At 53.7% G+C, this 22,046-nt stretch overlaps 10 protein-coding genes across 10 annotated transcripts; 6 read left to right on the plus strand and 4 right to left on the minus strand.

Annotated features, from left to right (window-relative positions):
- Positions 1 to 380: 380 nt before the first annotated feature.
- BO86DRAFT_361859 (mitochondrial 54S ribosomal protein bL17m) lies at positions 381 to 1,731 on the minus strand. The gene is made up of 2 exons (XM_025669885.1): positions 1,301 to 1,731; positions 381 to 1,166 (listed from the first exon to the last, which is right to left on the minus strand). The coding sequence occupies exons 1-2, from the start codon at positions 1,514 to 1,516 to the stop codon at positions 732 to 734; spliced, it is 651 nt and encodes a 216-aa protein (XP_025527982.1). The 5' UTR covers positions 1,517 to 1,731; the 3' UTR covers positions 381 to 731.
- Positions 1,732 to 1,891: 160 nt separating this feature from the next.
- On the plus strand, positions 1,892 to 2,816 carry BO86DRAFT_361862 (MICOS complex subunit Mic12 family protein). The gene is made up of 2 exons (XM_025669886.1): positions 1,892 to 2,154; positions 2,260 to 2,816. Exons 1-2 carry the CDS (start codon positions 2,134 to 2,136, stop codon positions 2,605 to 2,607), a joined length of 369 nt encoding a protein of 122 aa, XP_025527983.1. The 5' UTR covers positions 1,892 to 2,133; the 3' UTR covers positions 2,608 to 2,816.
- BO86DRAFT_389084 (DUF5315 domain-containing protein) lies at positions 2,667 to 4,098 on the minus strand. Its single transcript, XM_025672037.1, has one exon. It carries the CDS (start codon positions 3,913 to 3,915, stop codon positions 3,046 to 3,048), a length of 870 nt encoding a protein of 289 aa, XP_025527984.1. The 5' UTR covers positions 3,916 to 4,098; the 3' UTR covers positions 2,667 to 3,045.
- Positions 4,099 to 4,836: 738 nt separating this feature from the next.
- rps23 (40S ribosomal protein uS12) lies at positions 4,837 to 5,484 on the plus strand (the record flags this gene model as incomplete). Its single annotated transcript, XM_025673619.1, has 2 exons — positions 4,837 to 5,095; positions 5,306 to 5,484. 2 exons carry the CDS (start codon positions 4,837 to 4,839, stop codon positions 5,482 to 5,484), a joined length of 438 nt encoding a protein of 145 aa, XP_025527985.1.
- Positions 5,485 to 5,906: 422 nt separating this feature from the next.
- BO86DRAFT_448073 (translation initiation factor eIF2B subunit beta) lies at positions 5,907 to 7,989 on the minus strand. The gene is made up of 5 exons (XM_025676623.1): positions 7,757 to 7,989; positions 7,495 to 7,693; positions 7,132 to 7,427; positions 6,210 to 7,062; positions 5,907 to 6,147 (listed from the first exon to the last, which is right to left on the minus strand). Exons 2-5 carry the CDS (start codon positions 7,590 to 7,592, stop codon positions 6,075 to 6,077), a joined length of 1,320 nt encoding a protein of 439 aa, XP_025527986.1. The 5' UTR covers positions 7,593 to 7,693; positions 7,757 to 7,989; the 3' UTR covers positions 5,907 to 6,074.
- A 124-nt stretch (positions 7,990 to 8,113) lies between these two features.
- nemA (Nem1-Spo7 phosphatase catalytic subunit NEM1) lies at positions 8,114 to 10,327 on the plus strand. Its single transcript, XM_025672038.1, has 3 exons — positions 8,114 to 8,434; positions 8,541 to 9,977; positions 10,039 to 10,327. The coding sequence occupies exons 2-3, from the start codon at positions 8,582 to 8,584 to the stop codon at positions 10,179 to 10,181; spliced, it is 1,539 nt and encodes a 512-aa protein (XP_025527987.1). The 5' UTR covers positions 8,114 to 8,434; positions 8,541 to 8,581; the 3' UTR covers positions 10,182 to 10,327.
- A 928-nt stretch (positions 10,328 to 11,255) lies between these two features.
- BO86DRAFT_338457 (alanine--glyoxylate transaminase) lies at positions 11,256 to 13,016 on the minus strand. Its single transcript, XM_025668986.1, has 2 exons — positions 12,507 to 13,016; positions 11,256 to 12,399 (listed from the first exon to the last, which is right to left on the minus strand). Exons 1-2 carry the CDS (start codon positions 12,593 to 12,595, stop codon positions 11,328 to 11,330), a joined length of 1,161 nt encoding a protein of 386 aa, XP_025527988.1. The 5' UTR covers positions 12,596 to 13,016; the 3' UTR covers positions 11,256 to 11,327.
- Positions 13,017 to 13,739: 723 nt separating this feature from the next.
- Positions 13,740 to 14,751, plus strand: BO86DRAFT_389090 (vacuolar protein sorting-associated protein 29). The gene is made up of 4 exons (XM_025672039.1): positions 13,740 to 13,955; positions 14,022 to 14,036; positions 14,117 to 14,530; positions 14,589 to 14,751. Exons 1-4 carry the CDS (start codon positions 13,899 to 13,901, stop codon positions 14,703 to 14,705), a joined length of 603 nt encoding a protein of 200 aa, XP_025527989.1. The 5' UTR covers positions 13,740 to 13,898; the 3' UTR covers positions 14,706 to 14,751.
- A 598-nt stretch (positions 14,752 to 15,349) lies between these two features.
- Positions 15,350 to 16,820, plus strand: BO86DRAFT_389092 (polyadenylate-binding protein). Its single transcript, XM_025672040.1, has 4 exons — positions 15,350 to 15,691; positions 15,827 to 16,083; positions 16,146 to 16,233; positions 16,303 to 16,820. Exons 1-4 carry the CDS (start codon positions 15,623 to 15,625, stop codon positions 16,453 to 16,455), a joined length of 567 nt encoding a protein of 188 aa, XP_025527990.1. The 5' UTR covers positions 15,350 to 15,622; the 3' UTR covers positions 16,456 to 16,820.
- A 1,776-nt stretch (positions 16,821 to 18,596) lies between these two features.
- On the plus strand, positions 18,597 to 21,689 carry BO86DRAFT_399339 (NEDD4 family E3 ubiquitin-protein ligase; the record flags this gene model as incomplete). Its single annotated transcript, XM_025673620.1, has 10 exons — positions 18,597 to 18,616; positions 18,752 to 18,774; positions 18,861 to 18,899; positions 18,957 to 19,062; positions 19,124 to 19,257; positions 19,328 to 20,546; positions 20,599 to 20,892; positions 20,944 to 21,081; positions 21,130 to 21,525; positions 21,590 to 21,689. The coding sequence occupies 10 exons, from the start codon at positions 18,597 to 18,599 to the stop codon at positions 21,687 to 21,689; spliced, it is 2,469 nt and encodes an 822-aa protein (XP_025527991.1).
- Between the last annotated feature and the right edge of the window lie 357 nt (positions 21,690 to 22,046).

Consider the following 22,046-nt stretch of genomic DNA (forward strand, 5'->3'; position numbering starts at 1 on the left):
GTGTGATAGGGTCTGGTGTGGCGATCCTCAATCCGGGGCAGATTGATCAGAAGGATTGAGAGCTATTCTGGCTTGCCCAAATAGCCGATTCTCGAAGTTCGAGGGTTTTGTTGCGTCTGCGTTTAGTTGACAGCGCAGACCAGACTGGGCTTTCCATGGCGCTTGGTGGAGCTTAGCTACTGACATGTGAGCATGTCACAGTGGCTTTAAAACTTGCTATATCTCATTAGATCTTGCTGGAGTGGTGATGGGTGACAGTGCTTAGACACAATAAATTTATGATTGAATCAATGCCGAAACCAGATTAGTCGCCGTTTTTAGGCTATATCGTCGTGGTATTTCACAAGTAATGGGTACTATTGAGCGAACTCCATTGTTTTCACGGTATCATTTCCCGAAAAGCCAAGTCAGCTAGAATACAGCCATAGCCAGCCTCTGGTCCAGTAAGGTTGAAAGGAAGCAGCAGCAGAGAGAGAAACAACATACGAGATGATATAAGGTACATAAATGAAATAGAGAGAAAAGAAAAAATAAACCAGAAAAGGCGGACCAGCGTCGCTGCTAATAAACCCCACCATCACCATCCAAATCACCCAAGAGTCTCCGTCCCTCTCTTGCCTGCTCAATCCTTATGCCAACCCGCAATCTGTGAATTCCTTGTTGGCAAGACCCGAAACCCAACCCCATGCCCCGACAATCCAATATCCAATCCCGTTAGTTATTCTCTGTGTCTAAGCCAGCGGAGCCTTCTTCACCTTCTTTACCTTCTGCACCTTCTGCTTCCGCCCCTTCCACCCAAAGCCCTCGCCTTCGCCATCGTCACTGCCGGTGCTGGCCGACTTCTCCCCATGCCCGCTGAGCTTCAACTTCCGCACCGCGGTCTCGAGGGCGTCGACCCCGCCGTCCCGGAACCGCGTCACCTTACGGACGTTCAGCGCGGTGATCTCGTTGAGGGTGTCGAAGCCCTGGGCGCGCTGGCGCGCGATGGTGCGCGCCGTCAGCGCGAACCGCATGTCCTTGGGCCCATCGACCAGCTCCAGGATCGCGCTCTCCGCCTGGTCGTCCTTCTTGGCCTCCACGCGCAGCACCCGCGTGTAGCCGCCGGGTCGGTTGGCGTAGCGTTCCCGGAGGGGGCCGAAGAGTTTGGGGAGGATGGAGTGCGGGGTCTTTTTTTTTGTTCCGGGGCTTGTTAGTATCTTTTTTGGGGGGGGTTTTGGGGAGGAATGGGCTCGAGGCAGGGATTGGGCTTGGGGGGGGAATGGGTTTAGGGGCTGGCTAAGTGGGCGGCGGTGGCACGTACGTAAAATGTCGCCAGGGCGCTCTTCCGGCTGGCTTCGGTGTTTCTCTTGCCCAAGGTGATCAGCTTCTCGGCCAGTCGTTGGGCTTCCTTGGCCTTGGCCCATGTGGTGGTGATCGACTCGTGCGTGAAGAGGGAGGTGACCAGGTTGCGGAGGAGGGCTTGTCGGTGCGAGGACTTGCGGCTCAGGTGCCGGTATTTGGCGGCGCCTCCGGCCATTGTGCTGGTTTATTTTAGGGGTGGTTGTAGGTTGGTTGGTTGGTTGCTCTTACACCCGGTTGTTGGGTGGAGAGGATGGTGCGGTTGCGAGGTGTATATCCGATCGAAGTGAGGGTGGGATTTGAGTTGGCCGGGTTCGAAGGTGTACAGGGTGGTGTTAGCCTGGTGGGCGAGTGAGTGGGTTGAGGCTCCAGGCTGGGTCTGGTGGTTATCGATTCATGCGGTTGGAAGTTCTGCGAGAGAAGCAAAAGATGGATTCGGCTTTTGCCCGCATCGGCCAATCGGAGTGCGGTTCGACGGCTGGCCCCGGTCCGCGCTGTTGGAATCGCTGCGACTGTTTTACTGGCAATGAAGCGATACTTCTGTTACTGTTTGCAACTTTCCGGGGTAAATCTACTTTTTAATGTTCTTGTGAATTGAGAATTGCTATTGTGTTGTCGCCTGTTCGATCCTTACATCCAATCCAGCATCTCGACTAGGTACCTTGCCAGTCCGCTACGTTCTTCCGTCCTTCCTTCCTCCCCGCCTGCTTGACTGCTCCGGTCAATAGCACTGCACCAGGCTTGCGATACTCGACCTGGTGCTCTCCAGCCAGTCACGGACAATTTTTTTTCCAAATGGGCTTCTTCACAGGATTTGTGAGTTAGACTCCACTCTCGCCACCTGTTTCACGGACGGAGGCTATTCCTCGATCCTAGACCTTCCTACACACGTCGTCCACGAAACTGACCCCAGCTCTTTAGGCGAGTGGCTTCGCCCTGACCACGACCGTCCTCTACCTGACCGTCCAAGTCCATCGGTACAACCGGCTCGAGCAACGCAACGCGATCCGCGACCAGACCCGCGCATTGACCTGGCTGGCCTCGTCGACCGGCGCCTACGATCGCCGCTTGATCCCCAGCGAGACCGAGAAGCTGCAGGAGCTGCCGCCCAAACGCACCCAGCCGACGCTGTCCGAGTTACTCAAGCACCGCTGGAACACGGAGGTGAAAACCCTGGCGAACAAGGCCTACGAGGCTAGCTGGGAGGACGTGCGGGATATGGCCGTGGAAGGGTGGAGCTCGGCTGTGAGGCTGGTGAAGAACGAGTAGAGAGAGGATGGATGTGGGTTTTCTTAGGAGGGGTGTTTTTTTCAGTTATGTGTGTTATGCTTGGGCTTGTATGATATCGGGTGTAGTTTGTGTCTCTGATACCCTTGATTTCGTTGTTGGTACTTTGAAAAGTTTGGGATGTTCTTCTACTGTGTTTGTTGCGGATTGATTATTGCTCGTCGTTTTAAAATGACAGAAGTCTGGTGTAGACAAATAATCGGTATTAGTATAGATAGACGCGGCGAAGGTCGGATATTGCCCTCCTCGCACAGTGGCATCCGCCTTTGGTTTGAACCGTCAAACTCCAGTTCCAGCAGTATCCAATCCAGGTCCGTAGCATGAAAGCCACCTGCAGGCGCAATTGTCATACCAGCTGATCTCTTGCCAGAGAGAATCATATAGGTGAGAAAGCTCGAGTGCGGGCCCGCGTCTGCTTCTTCAGCCCGCATCGGCAGTAGTCTCTGTCGCCGTGCCCACACTATCCGTATCGCTCCAGATATCTTGACTCTCCCGCTCCACAGCACGCATAGCCTGGGCGACCTCCTCCAACTTGGCCACGACATCCAGCACGCCATTGTTCACACGATCAAAGTACCGATCGTTAGCCTCGCGTCTCTCGCGCGCAAGGAGAATATCCTTCTCCGTCTCCTCATCCAGATTCCGCGCCGCGCCGCCATCCTCCACGGGAGCCGGCTCCCCGGAGACGCCAGGACCCGCGACGCCCCGCGCCCCCTGTCCCTGCGAGGTAGCAGCAGCAGCAGCAGCACCCTTGGCCGGCGGAGCCGCCTCTTTCGCATCCGCGGCTCTGTCATCCGCGGCCTCGCTGCGCGCCCACGCCTGCGCGAGCTTCAGCTGCTTGGCCCGGAGATCCTCCAACGCCTCGGAATGTTTCTCCCCGAACACATGCTCGCCCGTCGTGGCACTCAGCTCCACCTCCGAGAGCGCGCTCTGCATCTCTTGCCAGATCGCATCGGAGCCATCGATGTCCCCCTTGGACTGCTTGCGAGTGAGGAAGGGTGAGCCAAAGGTGCCGCCGCCAGAGGCCTCGAGGCCGCCGCGGGCGGGCCGGTTCCGATGCAGCGGCGGCGATTGACTGCCTCCTCGGCCTGGTCCAGGTTCCGGCCCTGTCCGATCTCCGGGGATGACCCCGACTGCTGCAGGGGGCGGCGGAATCGAGATGTTGGAGGCATTGTGGGAGGGGGGCCCTTGAAACAGGACTGGTGGGGGAAGTCGCTGGGAGCTTATCTTCCGGAGGGTTTCCATGCGGGGATCCATCTTGGGATCCATGCGGAGAGTGTTGGAGGCCATTGTGGTCTGGGGGTTGGGTTCGATTGTAGACGGGTAATTAGAATTTAAGGCATTATACTTGGGACTTCGGGTAATAGCCCAAGTTTGTAGAGTGAGAAGATCAATAACCTGATAGCGATGAGACTGTAGACTGTAGACTGTAGTTAACAAGTTTTGTATAAGTCCGTCAGGTACGGATTGATAACATGCATCATGTTCATTCCGGGGGTCTTATCGTTATCGACTCTCCTTCCAGAATGGAGAAAATCAGCAGGCGGTGAGAAGCCGCAGAATCGGGACGGAGAAAAGGTCAGCCGGGGGCAGGCTCGCTTAGCGGCCGTTTAGGGCGAAGGCGCACAGCAGAACATTTTCGATCTAGTTGAGCGACCGCCGGCCGTGAAAGGAAGACCCCCCTTTGACCTTTCGACTTCTCGACAACCATCCGCCCATCCAGCCTTTCGGCATCTCCATCAGTCGGTACGTATTGGCGATTTTCCTATCACTGCTATCATTCTCTGCGTCTGGTTTTCCATGTTCCCCCGTTTTTTTTGCGTGAGATCGAAAGTGCAACCCGCCCGAGAGAGAGAGAGAGAGAGAGAGAGAAAAGAGTCCCGCCGCCGATAGATATCTCTCGCCGTCAATATCCATCAGTACGACACTTCGATATCCATTCCGCCCACGTCTATTCAATCACGAGCAGCAGGAGGATGCATCTGAAACAAATATCAAGAAGAGGAGCGATCCGATCGAATACCGAGCAATGAAAAGAAGGACGGCATCAACGGAAACACACACCGCAATGCACATTTTCACGATCCGCGCATATTCTCGGGGACTTGGAAAACTAGGAATCACGCGATGCATGGCCCAAGAAGAAGACAGGAATGACATCTAATGCTTTTTTTTCCTGCTACAGTTTTCATTCGCACATAATCCGACAAGATGGGTAAGGGACAGCCCCGTGGTTTGAACGCCGCCCGCAAGCTCGCGACCACCCGTCGCGAGAACCGTTGGGCCGACTTGCACTACAAGAAGCGCCTTCTCGGTACCGCCTACAAGTCCTCCCCCTTCGGTGGTGCTTCCCACGCCAAGGGTATCGTCCTCGAGAAGGTCGGTGTTGAGGCCAAGCAGCCCAACTCCGCTATCCGCAAGTGTGTCAAGGTCCAGCTCATCAAGAACGGCAAGAAGGTCACTGCTTTCGGTGGGTCATCCCTTTTCCCTATTGCTGGTTGCTGTGTGTTGTGCGGTGGTGGATTCTCGGAGACGATCATCTGGATGAATCCATGGGTTGTGCCATGAATGCGATGTGGAGGACAAAAGGTGGCGACAATGAGAATCTCCATCGCAGCAGTCACACAGAACCACAAACCACATATCTGAATATCCCGCTGACCTTGAACCCCCTCCACAGTCCCCAATGACGGTTGCTTGAACTTCATCGATGAGAACGACGAGGTCCTCCTCGCCGGTTTCGGTCGTAAGGGTAAGGCCAAGGGTGATATTCCCGGTGTCCGTTTCAAGGTCGTCAAGGTCTCCGGTGTCGGTCTCATGGCCCTCTGGAAGGAGAAGAAGGAGAAGCCCCGCTCTTAAGCAACCCACCACCAACGCAACGAAAGATGCTGGCTGCTACTCCGGGGAATCATGATATTTTTTCCGGAGGGGATCTCTCTCTTGGGGGGGCCCATTCCATAGCAAGAACAAAACGATCGGCTTGGGAGGCGAACCTTTTTTTTTCTCTTCTATGGTCTGGAACTTTTTTCCTTTTTTTGTAATGGTTCAAAGCAAAGAAAGGGCTGGATTGAGAAGACACCCTGCAAATACAAACCCAATATTTGCGGTTTCCACTACGATTGTTATATCCATAAAAACATGGCGCCATGATTGATTTCCTTGGGAAGGGCCCTAAAATATCAAATTCTTCAAAAAAACATACTTCTGTATTCCTGATGTAGTACTGCTTGTAGATGTTCGATTATACTCAACCCGCATTCGATGAGTTCCTTTTGTGTAACGCCTTGGGTATCGTCTCTTATATTGTCTATGATAATTCCTTACGCCTTTTATATCCATTTTGGCATGTGACCTGTTCCAGCCATAAGAAATCCAATTGTTCATAAACCCGCTTTTTTTGCCATTGTGATTCTTTTTCTTAATTGATTTTGCCTTTCTTGGCCAGGCGTTCAGACACTGATATCCTCCTTGCGGTAGTGATCCGACACAATACGGTACAGATAAGATGGCGCATGTCCTCCCCTAAATAAGAAGTAGTGGTTAGTACTAGGTCTAAAGGGGGGGTCACAAGAAGGGGGACGTACAAGTTCGTAATGTAGAGGTCAATCAGTTCCGCCGGAACATAGTCGTACAGTGGGTTCTGCACGTCAATCTGATCCACCAAGTCGCCATCCTCGTAGCTGATGACCTTGCTGGCGTCTCCGTACTCGATCAACGAGTCGAAGTCAAACGGATAGACCGGGCTCAACTTGTACACCCCGCTCACCACCACAACAGGGGTCTGATGCACCTTGGCGGCGCGAGCGATGACCCGAGTACCGGCGGAGGCGACCAGTCCACCGTTGGCCAGGACGGAGTGCGTGCCTAGAATAACCTTGTTGACACGGGACATGAGCGCAAATACCGCGGAGTCGGGGATGAGGATGACGGTGATGCCCAGAGCAATCAAAGGCTTCTGGAAGGATTCGGTGCTCAGAAGTTCGTCGTCGTGGGGATTGGCCCCGCTGACGGTGGCGTGCGTCGCCTCGTGGTTGTTGGGGAAGGCTTCGGCATGTATGACCGTGAACTTCCGCTTGGCCGCGGCTTTCAGCAGGAATTTCTGGACCGTGGTCGATGAGGTGTGAGTGAGGATGATTTCGTTGGAGTGGATGTGGTCCAAAGCATAGGCCGCAATCTGATCGTCGACCTGGGTCAGTTCGTCGATGATCTCGCTGATACCGTCCAGAACTTCAGCCCGAATGTCTTTGCTGGGCGCGTGGCCTAATAGCCGACCGGAGGGCGATGCGGACACAGGGGTTCCAGGCAGGGAGCCCTCGGTGTCGGGGTGCGAAAGCAGACTAAACATCGAGATCGGGGCGGCTGTCAGCGCAGGCAAGGGTTGTCTCGATGCGCCACGGTCGGAGCCGTCATGGCGAGCGGAAAGAGCATCGGTGGGATCTATGGTGTCGTTCGTCATCAGTCCCGGATTCGTCTTACACCAGACATGCTACAAGGCAGAGGCCATACCGTCGAGACCACGAGGGGTTTGAGGTTGACTTTCAGAGCCAGCTTCGCTAAGGTTGAAGTCGCCCTCACGGTCGTCTTCGGCCTCGTCACGAATCAGTCCGAGCACGCGCCTGACGATGTTGCCGACCACCATCTCCCGGGGCTGAGCTGCCATAAGCCGTCTTCCAACATGCTGCACTCTCTCAATCAACTTGTTGGCGTCGTTCGTTCTAGAGGCCGATATCACACCGCGCAGAAGATAGGCGGTCGCAGTAGCACACGATCTGGAATGGCGGATTTGTCTGCGCTTAAGAAGCCTGAGGGTATGTCAGTACAGCGTCGATATCGATTGCAGCCAGCCGTCGCATGGTGAAGGAGACGTACGAGATCAGGTTGTCAATGGATGTGTCAATGTGGTTGGTCTTCAATGTCTTGAGGAAGGACGCCAGGCCGGGCGTCAAAGGCCCCGAAGTAGCAGGCATTTTGTTTTTGACGTTCAGAAATTAGGCTGCCAAGTGCTCTGATCCGGCGATTCAAAGTCTAAATGAGACGGAAGGTCACCAAGCTTCAATGGTGTGTTGAGCTATATGCAGCATTAGTGAGGCAGAACGGTGGAGTCATCGGGTTGGTCGCACAAGTCGCATACCAGGGAAACTCGTTGGGAAGTGTTAGCGCACTCGCAACAGCTGTCAAGCTCGCAAACTGGTCGCCTCAAGAGTAATTTTCCGAAGAAATGAGGCTTCCTTCTGGAAAACGAAGTTGAGGTAGGTGAAGAGAGGAATGTGCAGCCGAGCAGGGAGAAAAGAAAGAGGGGAGGGGAGGGGAGAGTAGGAGGAAGTGAAAGGCGGAAGAGCCAGTCAGTTTAGTAGTGGAAGTGGGATGTGACGGAGGGAGATTTTGCCCGCTCGGCCCAACGAACCGGCGCAGTAGCTGTACATACAATCAAATAATACATACGGTAACTATGGATTGGTTGCCTTCCCTCCTCCTCTTCCTCCTCCTCCTCCTCCACCACCTCTTCTCTCTCTCTCTCTCTCTCCTCCTCGGCGTCTTCCTCAACTCTCCTCACTTTCTCTTTCTCTACCCCTTCCCCTTTTCTTTAAAACTCACACCCTCGTCCTCGACTGTCTGTATATAGTCGTATTACAAACGTTACGAGGGGTCTTCCTATCCTCCTTCTCCCTCACTCCATCCCGCTTATCCGCCCGTCGGTTAGGCCAAGGACTACGGCGACGGCTATCACTCACCAATTTCGCCCAGCCCAAAACCAGTTGGGGTCAACCGTCAACAGTTATCAGCACGGGTTGTCGACTGGCGCATTGAGGTCGGTACAGCTCGATGTCTTTCCTCTTCCGTGCATCGCATTTCTACCTCCAGTTGCTTCGTCACTTGACCAGGTGCTGACCGGCGCCTCCGCTCAACATAATTAGACACCTGCGCCAGCCCGGACACCCGTGGGCCACGTCGGAAGATGAACTCGCTGAACATCTTGTCGTCCCGAGTGATTGGCCAGCCTACCAGTTCCAGTAGAAGTCGTCAACGATCTCGATCGCAAGGAGAGATTTCCCGGACAATTGAACCAGGCGACCTCGCCAAGTTCCGGTCCTATAGTGAGAGCAACTTCCATGCTTCGGAACACCATGAGAAAAGCCACGATGAGACGCCCGGCGCGCCAGATGACCTCGAAAACCATGAGTACACGCTTGACGAGAAATCACCATTATTACGAAGTCTATCCAAGGATCGCTCTCTGGGCACAAACCGCACCATAGGACTATTCGTGCACCGGTTCTTCGATGCGATTGCCGAGACAATCAAGTTTATTCTGTCAAGCTTAGCGGCGCCTGGCTTCTTTGTCGTCCACTGCTTTCGCGAAGATGATGGGCATTACTCTCCACTGGCTCCATTCCGCAAAATCGGCCGCTTGGTTCCGGGTCGTTCCAAAAGATCAAGTCCTGGCACGCCAGGCAAAGGAGGGACTCCAACACACGGCAAGCAACGAACCGCGCGGCGACCCAAAGCTCATAGATCACGCGAATCAATTGCCTCGAGTACGTCCGAGTCTGAGGGGGACCGGCGAAGCGCCAAGGGACTCAGCAGCAGTCATTCTCGGTCCGTCAAGTCCAAGTCCTCCAACTCAGAGCATGCACCGGACGACAACGCCCCTCGACGATCTATTCGAATCAAGCTTCATAATGAAGAGGCGTTCAAGCGGAACCGGCAGCGTCGTTCGCAAAGCACGGATCTGGGACAGACGTCGCAGAATGGATCCCAGGGCGCTGTCAATCTCGATAGCTTGAAGTCCCCGACCTCCCCGTCGGTCCATCGAGTCACTCGATATCCGCATTCACCCGTTCCTCCTCGACCTCTGATTCCCCAGCGCATACCTTCTTACACGGCCAACCTCCGCAGCACGAAAAGCCCGCAAAAGACTCTGGTCCTCGATCTCGACGAAACACTCATCCACTCCCTGGCCAAGGGTGGCCGCATGTCCAGCGGCCACATGGTTGAAGTCAAGTTGTCCACGCCCATGACGACCGCTCTGACTCCAGGCGGGCCTCCGACCACGCTTGGTCCGCAACATCCCATCTTGTACTATGTCCATAAACGGCCTCACTGTGATGAGTTTCTCCGCAAGGTGTGTAAATGGTACAAGCTGGTGGTCTTCACTGCGAGCGTGCAAGAGTACGCGGATCCGGTCATCGACTGGCTGGAACAGGAGCGGAAATACTTCCACGCGCGGTATTACCGGCAACATTGTACCTTTCGCAACGGCGCATACATTAAAGATCTCAGCTCTGTTGAGCCAGACCTGAGTAAAGTGATGATATTGGACAATAGTCCTATGAGTTATATTTTTCACGAAGGTGCGTATGGGTTCCCGGATGTTGGGTGCAGCTCGCCCCCCCCACTGACCTTCGATTGCAGATAACGCAATCCCCATTGAGGGCTGGATTAATGATCCGACGGATAATGGGCTGCTCCACCTCGTCCCCATGTTAGAAGCTCTACAATATGTAACCGATGTGCGGGCTTTCCTAGCCTTGCGTAGAGGGGAAACAGAAGCTTAGCACTGACAAAGGGGCCGGAGTGTGGCAGTGACGGAGTGACTTATGGCATTAATATAATAATAAAACCCCCCTTTGCACAGCGAAAACAGGAAAACAAAAAAAGAAACCCTGACCGGAATGGATGTTGTCCAAGCTTGATGTTATTACGGAAATCTTACAATGCATCCATAGTCATTCGATCCCTCTGTCTCTGCTCTTGTAAAGCTGAGAGAGGCATGAGGGAGAGTGATACTATGGCTATTCTCTCTTGAACTTCATTTCCTCTTGCTTAATATCTCGTTCAGCATGCCCATCCATACCCCCGTCTACCGCTATACTCCTGGCAACCACTAGATATATTCTGTCTTGATCTTCTTTCTCGTCCCTGCCACACACTAATCTCTCTGGACTATGTTCGCTGTCGAAGTATTGGCAACACTTCCCACTCGCCTGATAAGAGTGCACATCAGTCTGCACTGGAACAGAAGTAACCTCCCTTTACCCTTAGCTCTTGTCCTCCCGTCCCGATCAATACTTACCATCTTCAAAACGGTCCCTTCCTTATTTCGATCTTCTCCACGACCATTCAAGAAGGATAGTGCTCGACACTCTATAGGCATGGCAGATCGCCTAGGTATCCAGAGCAACAAGTGTATCACATGAGAAAGAAAATCTCCGCGGAATTCGCTAAGCAGCGTGATGCGAAGCTTGTGGGATTCCCGAGGTTCCGGAATATATAGTCCTCTCTGGCCGCTACCCAGGTGTGTGTTCCATTGACCAAACCATGGACTTGGTGCTCTTGGCATGAGCTTACATGCCTTCCTAAGGGCCGAGATTCAATCCCTTCTGTATTCTACTTGAGCACTCTACAACAGATGGATGCTGATAGTTGACTGATTTGCGTCTAATCGTTGAGGCGCCGGGGGCGGGAAAGAATTGCCCGATTCGGTAGGTTATCCCTCTCGCGGCGCTTATCGGTTACCATTGCACTGGTCCGAGATCGGGGCGGGCAATCTACAGTACAACTAACTGGTGGGGTAAGTGCTGTGACTACTCGAGTAGAATTTCAGGGGGATTTTTGCATAGACGGGGCATGTTCATTCAGAATTGTTTTGCGATTTTTATTCGTAGTTTGGCTAAGTTCAATATGACAGTCTTGTGGATTATTTACAGTCCCTTGGCCTGCTTGGCCTCGGTCAGAGCCTCCTTCAAGGCGGCAATGGCCTTGTCAATGTCCGACCGGGCGGGGTCGGTGACACTGACACCCATGTGGCCGAAGCGGATGTACTTGGTGGCAACCTCCTTGTGCAGACCCGCTGCGAAGATCACCCCGCGCTTCAGCAGACCGGGCAGCACGTCCGGGGGAGCGAGGCCCTCGGGCAGCCAGATGGCGGTCATGGCGTGGGCCTGGTTCGCCGGGGTGGCGGCCACCTGCTTCAGGCCGAGCTCGGCGACGGCAGCCTTGACGCGGTCCGAGGCGTGACGGTGAATGGCGTAGCGCTCGGTGATGGGGCGAGCGGTGATCTGGGACAGAGTGGTGTGCAGGGCGTGGACGAGCTGGGTGGGGGGAGTGGCGAAGTACGAGGGCTTGAAGTTCTCGTAGTTCTGCATGATGGGCAGCCAATTGCCGATGGAGGCGTAGTACGAGGCGGGGGGCGTCTTGCGGGACTTGAAGGTGTCAAGGGCCCGGCCGGACAGCATCAGGATGCTCAGGCCAGGAGGGCAGCCGATGGCCTTCTGGCTGGCCGTCAGCACGACGTCCAGATCCCACTCGTCGAACGCAATCTCCTCGCAGCCGACACTGCACACTCCGTCGACGACGACCAGCGTCTCGGGGCTGACGCGCCGCACGATCTCGGCCACGCGCTTGATGTCGCTCAGCACGCCGGTCGAGGTGTCGACGTGGGTGATGGTGATGATCTTGTACGGCTTCGCCTTGAGCGCCTGCTCAATCTCCTCGAACGAGGGCCGCTCGCCGATGGGGGCCTTGAGCTGGGTGGCATGAGCCCCGTAGGTCTCAATGCAGTTGGCGAACGAATCGGCAAAGTAACCGGTGTGGAGGACCAGGGCATTCTCGCCCTTCTCGATCAGGTTGGACGCTACGACATCCCAGCCCAGAGTACCACTGCCGGAGATGACAAAGGGCTGAGCGGCGGGGTTGGACGATTGGAAGAGCTTGCGCACGAGAGACAAGGTCTCACCGAAGGTCTGGACGAATCCGGGGGCAACGTGACTCTCACTGGAGTGTAACATATAGCGGTTAGTGAGGGGTAAGAGGGAAGGTATGCTTCAATGGCGAACAGTGATGGATGAGGGGGTGTGGGAAGGAGGGGCAATCGGACTTACGCATAGTGAGACATAGACTGGAGGACAGCATCATCAAATTCGATGGGCCCGGGAATGAGCAGGGTGTTGTGGGGGGCTTGGGAAGACATTTTGGGCGGGGGGGAGGATGGAGTGGTAGGAGAAGGAGGGATGGAAGAAGGAACGGAGCGATCGATGGGTTTATATTCGAGGTCGTCTGGCGCGAGGGAGTTCCTCTCGGTCGAGAACGGGGTATTAAGCTCAGGCAGCGGGAGTCGCTGATCCAGGTGTCTGGAGATCAGGCTCAAGCGCTGCTGCGTCCGTTTGGCCGCCAGTTTTCCGAAAGGTCGGCTCTCTACGGGAGAGCCCGCGGGGGAGGGGATTTGCTGGTGACTGGCGTTGACTTGGGCTGCTCGCCGGGAAGAGGAAGAGGAGGAAGAGGGGAAAGGGTCGGGGATCGCCGGGTTCGCTTTCCGGATGGATTTGTTTGGGTGAAGAGTATCGATGGTGTGTGTATACGTACAGTATACTGACGTAGAATTGGAGGTGAGGATGAGGAGGAAGGATAGGATTGTAAGACGATAACTACAAACGGGGAGAAAAGTCCCCAGGTGTGTTGATCAATTGAGGAGATTTTTTCAGCTCTCAATGGCTGGTTTGGTTCCTTTCCCCCTTTGGGCACATTATTTCCCTTTTCCCTTGCCTTCTATCGGCCGTAAAGCGACGGATGCCTCCAACGGGCGGGCCCTGCCGTGGATCAATTGGGGAAGGAATCTAAAGACACATTGAATTGACTCATGGAACTAGTCAGTCTAGTGTCTGAGCAAGAATGAGGATAGTATATCCGAGCAACGATGATTTATTGGCTTGCAGGACTTATGCGAGCCCGCCTACTTGCTCCGTATACTCCGTACTTGCGCAATTGAGGATGGATGACGATGTAAACTGCCGTTCTTACTCCTGGTGGCAGAAATAGGAACAGGTTCAATACTGCCCTGTTAGCATGATAGTGCAAGATAGTTCTCGCTCACTCCTGTTCCTTACTCACTCTTCCTACATCTTTCCAGTCCCTATATCCATCCTTCAACAGCCCAGTAGATGCAGACCAGCACGCAGGAACGCGGCCTTCATAGATGTAAGCAGCCCGGACTAGTCCGAACTGGTCCTGCTTCTAGGGCATAGGGCTGTCAGGCGCGTGGCATCGGCGGTGGAATAGCCTAAGCTTTCCCCGCGCCGCTCCATCGATAGGGGCGCCAGCCTACTCCGTAGATAGTCAGTCGTCACTCCCTCTTACTTTAGGTAGCTTAATTGATATCTCCATCAGACAAGTGTGCAGTCCATACATCTGCACCCCCGTCAGTCGCTTACGCTTATACACCCCATAGACTCATAGCTCAATCTTAACCTGGGCCTTGAGTGACCGCACCGTTCAAAATGACTTCGCGCCTGGTCCTGGTCATCGGTGACCTGTTCATCCCTGACAGAGCTCCCGTATGTTGTTGATCGTCCCCCGCAACAACAAACAGTTGACTGACTTCCGGACCCATCCTGGTATAGGACCTCCCCGCAAAGGTGCGACTTTCTGCTCGGCCGTAACCCATGGCCCTCCTGACAATTGCTACTGACCCTCTATTGACACAATCGCAACACAGTTCAAGAAACTCCTGACGCCGGGCAAGATCGGACAGATTCTCTGTCTCGGCAACTTGACCGATCGCAACACATTCGAGTTCCTCCGGCAGGTGGCGCCCGACCTACAACTGGTTAAAGGCGATTTCGATGTCGATTCCCCCAATCTCCCTCTCTCGAAAGTCGTGACCCACGGCAGCCTGCGTATCGGATTTACGCATGGCCATACGATCATTCCCCCAGGAGATGCGGATGCTCTCTTGATCGCCGCTCGTCAGATGGACGTGGATATTTTGCTGTGGGGTGGTACCCATCGCTTCGAGGCTTTCGAGCTGGAAGGCCGATTCTTCATCAACCCCGGCAGTGCCACGGGTGCGATGAGCACAGGATACTGGGCTGAGGGAGATGAGCCCACACCCAGCTTCTGCTTGATGGATGTGAGTTGCAGATGTGCCCCAGACGGTTGAGACGGCCCGATGCTAATCATCGCTGTAGATCCAAGGAGATGTTCTCGTGCTTTATGTTTACCAGTTGAAGACGGATGCCAACGGGGTTGAGACGGTTGCGGTGGAGAAAGTATCCTACCGCAAGAACAACATCGCACCTTCATGAATTGACGCTTCTATCTATTTTTCTTGTACATAACCATAGATCTGACACGATGATGACTTCCGACTTGTTGGTCGCTCCTTTCCTGCTCCGACGGCACAAAAGCTCGAGTGCCTATACAGGCCTTGCTTCGCAGCCAAGCTGCTGAGCGCATTCTAACTAGAGACCAGGATCGAGTACTGGCTTGCCTGGTCAAGTCAAAGATCGTATTATCACACGATGTGACCTCAATCTGGCCGAGTCTCGTTTAATCTCTCAATGTCAGTTCGTTTCGAATTGCATTGATGGTGGCCGAAAGGCTGTTAGGTTCGTTCTTGCAAGTACTTAGTCTCGCTGTAGTGTGTCCTTGTGATCGGGTATTTCTAAACGCCAGAAGTACTGGATCTGGAAGAAGAGGCTGATGTGAGGGATATTTTCCCACGATACTTTTCAATTTTATTGGCCCCATAATTAAAACCACGAGTGGTTTTAATGTATATCTAGTAGTAGCCAACGATCAGCAATACAGTGATGATCGAAAGCATTTCGCGCGCCGCAGTCCCTTACTCGACTATCGATGACCGAGTCGGCAGCGGATATTCCAGTTGACAAAGAGCTAAACCGGAAAGAGCAGGCAGTAAGTTCGGGGGACAATCAAACGCAAGCATCACGTTCACTCTCCTCCACTTCCAGTCTTCCATTGAATCAACTTTTGCCTTGGTCCTTCTCCCCACCGACCGCTACACACCCAGTTCTGGGAGTTGCATATCGCGCCTATCTTATCGGATCTTGTATTTTTCCAGCAGATTTCCTACCCGCAGCTCACTTGACCAGCCCCAACCCGGCGGGAAGCTATCGGTGCCCGCTCGAGCTTTCACTTTGCGACCCAGTGGTGTAAACGGACACGAACGGACAATCGAAACCCACCACCCTCATTCAACATGGCGACAGAAGAACACAAGATTGAGGATGAGCACCTGGAGCAGCCGGAGGAAGCAGGTGACGATGAGGTAAAAACCGTCCCGTTCGGCTTGAAGCTGCTCGCTGGAATTCGCAGCGCTGGGCTCCCGCTCGCTGCCCTCATTTGATTTACACACTCGCAATGGTGACATTCGTGCTAACCCAAGCATTCTTGTCTATCACAGGAGGAAATTGCGGCGATGAAGAAGCGGGTAGCCGAGATGGAGTCTGAAGCGGCCAAGCTGCGCGAGATGCAAGCCACGCTCGATCAGCAGTCGGAGAGCCTACGCGAGGACAAAGAAGAGATTGACGCCCGGAGTATCTTCGTTGGCAATGTGGATTATGGTGCTTCCCCTGAGGAAATCCAGGCACACTTTCAGAGCTGTGGCTCGATAAACCGAGTCACCATCCTGTTGGATAAGTTCACCGGACAGCCAAAGGGGTATGTTGCAGCGCCTGGAATCCAGTCGTGTCACAAGATTGGCTAATTTTGGACGACTACAGATATGCCTATGTTGAATTTGCGGAGCCCAGCCTGGTAGCCCAGGCCCTTGTACTGAACGAAAGTGTCTTCCGCGGCCGGAACCTGAAGGTACTTCCTCTCGCAATCGATCCACCCTCCCTCCATGATCGATACTGACTGCATACTTTGACGATGTAGGTCGTTCCCAAGCGTACCAACCTGCCGGGTATGACCCGAGGACGCGGACGGGGTGGCTTCCGTGGCGGTCGGGGCCACCGCGGAGGTTTCGCGCCTCGCGGCGGTTATCGCGGAGGTTATCGCGGCCGGGGTCGGGGCTATGCGCCTTACTAGAGAAACGTCCAGCACCGGTTCAGTGTATATGGGGTGATATTCGTTTGCGCAAGGAACAGAGGTCATTGCACGAAGCCCCAGCGCTACTAAGGCGTCTGGGTTGACCATGATGGCCGTGGTAGCTCTGATGCACACGTGTGCGCGTTTCTCGGAATTAAGGGAGGGACCTCTTTATTTTCTAATTGTCTTTGGAGTCAACCTACTGGAATGGACTTTTGTATGATAACCTTTCTGGCAATCTCGGACTGGGTACGGGGCAGACGGGCGGAATACCTGTGATATCATCTAGCTACAGAGAATTGCTTTACGAGCAGGAATTGCCTGCTAACCCACCCCTCAAAAGGACCAGGACGGTCATGACACTACGCTTGTCAAAGAAATTAGAACCGCGCAATAGGAATCTGCACCAGAAAATCAGTCTTCTTGACAGCTTCATCAAAGAGATCCATCATGGATGACTGTCACCGGGTCCCGATCTGTTATGGTCTCGGTCCGTAGAACTGACTAATGAACAGGGAGATGAGGGATGGCGTCACAGCGGTTTAGCCACGGCATGATAACCTGAACCTATGGCCTTATGGCCTCCAATCCGGGTAAGGACCGGCACGGACGGTACTTCAGCCAGTCTAGAGGGCGATGCTGACGAGTTTGTTTAAGGAAGCGGAGCAGAGCAACCGGCATTGCGACGTTCATTGGGTCCCCACCATCAAAGAAGAGTCGTCATGAGAGAGACGATCTGGAAGTTAGGGGGGCATACTAGGTGTTTAACAACTTAGTTGAGGGGGTTTTCTTCTTCTTCCCTTCTCTTCGGTCAATAGAGCCCGAGAGATGTGAGACCGGAGAAAGACAACATGAGTGAATTGGAAATAATCTTGTTGCCTTGTTAAGCAGGCCATCACTGTCCTTTTGAGGCCGGGTGATTGGCTGGAAAACCAAGTATTGTTCTATTTATTCCATCGCCTAGTGTTCGTTCCAGTGCAACCTGCTGTGCCCATGATGCGACTGAAAATCTAATCTGTTCGCCTTCCCTGGTTTGTCGTTTGGGAAATAATGCAACGAATAGTGAAGGTGTACCAAGGGCAAGGTCGCAGGGTATTCATCTTAGTTAGTAGGCGCTGATTACTTCATTACTTCCCATGTTTTCCGGGAAGAAAACTCAGTTGACGGTTTCTTTTGATGTTTGTCCTAGCCCTAAAGGGAATGAATCATGAGAATAGTGCTTGATTCATAGGACATTGGTTTAGGATGAGTAGAATGTCAATCTCAAGAGTGAGTGTGGTGAGGTGGTGTCAAGAAGTGTGAGGTAGTTGTAGTGAAATTCGTAGCTGATCCGCCATTGATGGCTGACTTACTCCTCTCTCTCTCTCTCCCTCAGGCTCTCTTACTACTACGGTACTCTCTCTCCTCCCTCCTTCCACCACCACCACCACCACCACCACTGCACTTCCCCTCCTTTCCCTTTCCCTTTGCCACGACCACAACCACCACCACCATTCACACCACTACCACTCTCTCTTTCACGAATCCTCTGGGAGGTAGGATTCTTACGGAAGATTTTACTTACCGTCTGACTCCAGGCTGTCACTACCTTTTCCTTCTTTTATGAGTATTCTTACTACCTACTACCTACAGTAGTACTACTCTCATCCGAGTCCTCCTCCACCAGTTGCTCCTCCCGGTTCAACCCCTCGCTCGGTCGTGATTGGTTCCGAAGGCGCAACGTCAGGACTGCCCTGCTCAGCCCCATAGAAGTCCGCGCGCCTCCATCGTCAAGCCTAAGTTAGTGCTCGCGCTCACTCTTCTCTCTCTCTTTTCCTCTCCTTGAAACCCGCCTCTTATCGCCGCCTATCCACCACTTTTCCCTCGTCCAATCTATTCGCCTTCGAATCGCTTCCGGATCTTCCCCTCTCTTCCCATTGAGTTGAACAGTTCCAACGCCCTTCAAACCACCCCCGCCCACCGACTTTTCCTTCTTACTACCACGATCACCACCGGTACTCGACTCGACTGCTGTTGTTGGGGTTCGTGCCTGTCGACAGCGGTGGATGCGCACACCGCGAATCACCCTTTGAGGCTTGCCCGGATCGGCTTTTTTGCACCCAAAGGCACTTTATCGCCTGCCCTGATCGGTTCAGTTCAGGATGGGTTCCAACCTGCCTGCGTATGTGCAAGCGTCCCCCCTCTTTCCCCCCTCGTCCCCCCTTGCTTAAAGCGGGCACGATCATTTCCTTGACGAAAAGTGTCATGCGTGCATAATCCGGATTCGAATGGATGCTAATAGAGATCCTTTCTGCAGTCAGCCAAATCTTCGGGTCACAAGTAAGAAGCACATGCCCCTTTGTCGTCTGTCTACGATGGCCCCGCCTACGGATGGATGGAGACTGACGGAGACCGTGATTCTACAGTTATCGCCGCGGACGGTCTATACAAGCGTGATGTCTTCCGTAAGTTCCGCAAGGAGATCTCATCAAGCCAAGGTTTCTGGGGCTGACGTCTTGCAGGTTTCCCCGATCCTTTTGCGGTGGCCACCGTCGGGGGTGAGCAAACTCACACGACATCGGTGATCAAGAAGACGCTGAACCCTTACTGGAATGAGATGTTTGATCTGTAAGGAGCCCCGCGTGGTGCAACTGCTGGTCTCGGAAACTGACGGCGGGGTTCTCTGCAGCCGAGTCAATGAGGACAGTATTCTCGCAATTCAGATCTTCGATCAGAAGAAGTTCAAGAAGAAGGATCAGGGATTTCTTGGTGTTATCAATGTACGGATTGGCGACGTGATCGATTTACAGATGGGTGGTGATGGTGAGTCGCTATGTTCTTATCATGCTGAATATCCGGGGCTGACGCAAGGCATCTGCCTTGTCTGCAACAGAAATGCTCACCCGCGACCTGAAAAAGTCCAACGATAATCTGGCCGTTCATGGAAAACTTATCATCAATCTGTCCACCAACCTCACCACCCCCATTCCCAACCAGGCCAATGGCTTGCACCGTTCACATGCTCAGCCATCGACATCCAGTGGACTTGTCCCATCAGTATCGTCCCCGCACCCTCCTGTCGGTCCCGGCCCGGTCGATTCGTCTGCCGCCGCTTCTACTGCGTCTCTGAACCCCCAGCGTGTTCCCTCAACCCCCCGACCGACCAGCATCATTGCTCCGCCGCCCAATGGCGCCCCGGCCGCACCAGCCAATGGTCAGCAAGGCTCTCGCACCAACCTGAGCTCGTTTGAGGACAGTCAGGGCCGATTGCCAGCGGGCTGGGAGCGCCGAGAAGACAATCTGGGGCGGACGTACTATGTTGACCACAACACACGGACCACGACCTGGACTCGACCATCATCGAACTACAACGAACACACGCAGCGTACACAGCGCGAAGCCAATATGCAACTGGAGCGTCGCGCCCATCAGAGTCGAATGCTGCCCGAAGACCGCACGGGTGCCAATTCTCCGAACCTGGCCGAGAGCCAACAACAGCCGGCGCCGCCGCAGGCTCAAACACCTCCGGCAGGAGGCAGCGCCAGTGCAGTTTCTATGATGGCGACGGGAGCTACCACTGCAGGCACTGGTGAGCTCCCACCCGGATGGGAGCAGCGCAATACACCTGAGGGCCGGCCATACTTCGTGGACCACAACACCCGCACTACGACGTGGGTGGATCCTCGGCGTCAACAGTATATTCGCATGTACGGGCAGAATTCCAATGGCACCAATACTACGATCCAGCAGCAGCCGGTGTCGCAGTTGGGACCGCTACCCAGCGGATGGGAGATGCGGTTGACGAACACAGCCCGAGTGTACTTCGTGGATCACAACACCAAGACGACCACGTGGGATGACCCCCGCTTGCCTTCCTCCCTGGATCAGGGCGTACCGCAATACAAGCGTGACTTCAGACGCAAGCTGATCTACTTCCGGTCTCAACCGGCATTGCGTATCATGTCTGGACAGTGCCACGTCAAGGTCCGACGTAACAACATCTTCGAGGACTCCTACGCCGAGATCATGCGGCAGAGCGCTTCCGATCTCAAGAAGCGCTTGATGATCAAGTTCGATGGCGAAGATGGTTTGGATTATGGTGGTCTCTCACGGTAAGTTTACCCAAGTTTTCTCTTACAGTTAAACCGGATCTGACAAATGCAGTGAATTCTTCTTCCTTCTTTCTCACGAAATGTTTAACCCGTTCTATTGTCTTTTCGAGTATTCGGCGCACGATAATTATACCCTTCAAATTAATCCCCACTCTGGAGTGAACCCGGAGCACCTGAACTACTTCAAGTTCATCGGACGAGTTGTCGGCTTGGCCATCTTCCACCGTCGCTTCTTGGATTCGTTCTTCATTGGCGCCTTCTATAAGATGATGCTGCGAAAGAAGGTCTCGCTCCAGGACATGGAGGGTGTTGATGAGGACTTGCACCGCAACTTGACATGGACTTTGTAAGTGCCTTGGATGGAGGGACCTGAGTATTCCAGTCTAACACATAGCAGGGAGAACGACATCGACGGTGTTTTGGAGTTGACTTTCGCGGTTGACGACGAGAAGTTCGGCGAGCGCACCACTGTTGACCTGAAGCCGGGTGGTCGCGACATTCCGGTGACGAACGAGAACAAGCATGAATATGTTGAGTAAGTTGCTCGTGCTTGTAAGCTGGTGGACTTCGCTGACGGTCATAGATTGGTAACTGAGTGGAAGATTGTGAAGCGGGTGGAGGAGCAGTTCAATGCCTTCATGTCTGGGTTCAACGAGCTGATTCCGGCCGATCTGGTCAACGTGTTCGACGAGCGCGAGTTGGAATTGTTGATTGGCGGTATTGCGGATATTGATGTTGATGACTGGAAGAAACACACCGATTACCGCGGCTACCAGGAGCAGGACGAAGTCATCCAGAACTTCTGGAAGATTGTCCGCAGCTGGGATGCCGAGCAAAAGTCTCGCCTCCTGCAGTTCACCACTGGTACCTCGCGTATTCCGGTCAACGGATTCAAAGATCTGCAAGGCTCGGACGGGCCTCGCCGGTTCACTATCGAGAAATCGGGCGATCCCAACGCATTGCCCAAGTCGCATACTTGGTATGTCCCTGACTTCTTTCATCTCTTGCTTTTGTTTTCCGGAGTAGCTGGCTAACTTTCCCAGTTTCAACCGTCTTGACCTACCTCCGTACAAGACACACGAAGCTCTGGAACACAAGATGTCCATTGCTGTAGAGGAGACATTGGGTTTCGGACAAGAGTAGAGTTGCATGATCAGACATGTTGTATATGACCTCTACATTGAAAACCAGGTCGAGCGCCATGGGCTGTGGTATGGCGCTAATACAGGACACAGTTTTTAGCATTGAGAGATAATCATTCCCCACCTTCGTTGATGATATATTATTGTTGCATGCGCGGATGGAATTGGAGCCGAGCAAGCAGAGCGAACAGATGCGCGCTGGAGCCCGAGGCCTTACTCTTATGTTTGAATCGTCTTTATTTCCGATTGAATTGTGGCGAACTGTATATAGTGTATTATTGTTCGGACAACTGGGAGCTGCCATTTGGGCCAGGCTGGATAGTAAATAAGTTAACCATTGTAGATTTGGCACATCATC

This window comes from Aspergillus japonicus, assembly GCF_003184785.1.
Source record: "Aspergillus japonicus CBS 114.51 unplaced genomic scaffold BO86scaffold_22, whole genome shotgun sequence".
NCBI lineage: Eukaryota > Fungi > Ascomycota > Eurotiomycetes > Eurotiales > Aspergillaceae > Aspergillus > Aspergillus japonicus.

What these genes read in the sequence shown, in the direction of transcription:
- BO86DRAFT_361859 (XM_025669885.1), bottom strand. Translation starts at nt 1,516, where the DNA reads ATGGCCGGAGGCGCCGCCAAATACCGGCACCTGAGCCGCAAGTCCTCG. An exon ending in GCGCCCTGGCGACATTTTAC is followed by an intron (nt 1,167 to 1,300) that starts GTACGTGCCACC and finishes ACAAAAAAAAAG; the next exon opens with ACCCCGCACTCCATCCTCCC.
- BO86DRAFT_361862 (XM_025669886.1), top strand. Translation starts at nt 2,134, where the DNA reads ATGGGCTTCTTCACAGGATTT. An exon ending in TGGGCTTCTTCACAGGATTT is followed by an intron (nt 2,155 to 2,259) that starts GTGAGTTAGACT and finishes CCAGCTCTTTAG; the next exon opens with GCGAGTGGCTTCGCCCTGAC.
- BO86DRAFT_389084 (XM_025672037.1), bottom strand. Translation starts at nt 3,915, where the DNA reads ATGGCCTCCAACACTCTCCGCATGGATCCCAAGATGGATCCCCGCATG.
- BO86DRAFT_448073 (XM_025676623.1), bottom strand. Translation starts at nt 7,592, where the DNA reads ATGCCTGCTACTTCGGGGCCTTTGACGCCCGGCCTGGCGTCCTTCCTC. An exon ending in TCCATTGACAACCTGATCTC is followed by an intron (nt 7,428 to 7,494) that starts GTACGTCTCCTT and finishes ACATACCCTCAG; the next exon opens with GCTTCTTAAGCGCAGACAAA. An exon ending in GACCTCTACATTACGAACTT is followed by an intron (nt 6,148 to 6,209) that starts GTACGTCCCCCT and finishes CTTCTTATTTAG; the next exon opens with GGGAGGACATGCGCCATCTT.
- nemA (XM_025672038.1), top strand. Translation starts at nt 8,582, where the DNA reads ATGAACTCGCTGAACATCTTGTCGTCCCGAGTGATTGGCCAGCCTACC. An exon ending in GAGTTATATTTTTCACGAAG is followed by an intron (nt 9,978 to 10,038) that starts GTGCGTATGGGT and finishes CTTCGATTGCAG; the next exon opens with ATAACGCAATCCCCATTGAG.
- BO86DRAFT_338457 (XM_025668986.1), bottom strand. Translation starts at nt 12,595, where the DNA reads ATGTCTTCCCAAGCCCCCCACAACACCCTGCTCATTCCCGGGCCCATC. An exon ending in CAGTCTATGTCTCACTATGC is followed by an intron (nt 12,400 to 12,506) that starts GTAAGTCCGATT and finishes GTTACACTCCAG; the next exon opens with TGAGAGTCACGTTGCCCCCG.
- BO86DRAFT_389090 (XM_025672039.1), top strand. Translation starts at nt 13,899, where the DNA reads ATGACTTCGCGCCTGGTCCTGGTCATCGGTGACCTGTTCATCCCTGAC. An exon ending in CCAGCTTCTGCTTGATGGAT is followed by an intron (nt 14,531 to 14,588) that starts GTGAGTTGCAGA and finishes TCATCGCTGTAG; the next exon opens with ATCCAAGGAGATGTTCTCGT.
- BO86DRAFT_389092 (XM_025672040.1), top strand. Translation starts at nt 15,623, where the DNA reads ATGGCGACAGAAGAACACAAGATTGAGGATGAGCACCTGGAGCAGCCG. An exon ending in AGGAAGCAGGTGACGATGAG is followed by an intron (nt 15,692 to 15,826) that starts GTAAAAACCGTC and finishes TGTCTATCACAG; the next exon opens with GAGGAAATTGCGGCGATGAA. An exon ending in TCCGCGGCCGGAACCTGAAG is followed by an intron (nt 16,234 to 16,302) that starts GTACTTCCTCTC and finishes TTGACGATGTAG; the next exon opens with GTCGTTCCCAAGCGTACCAA.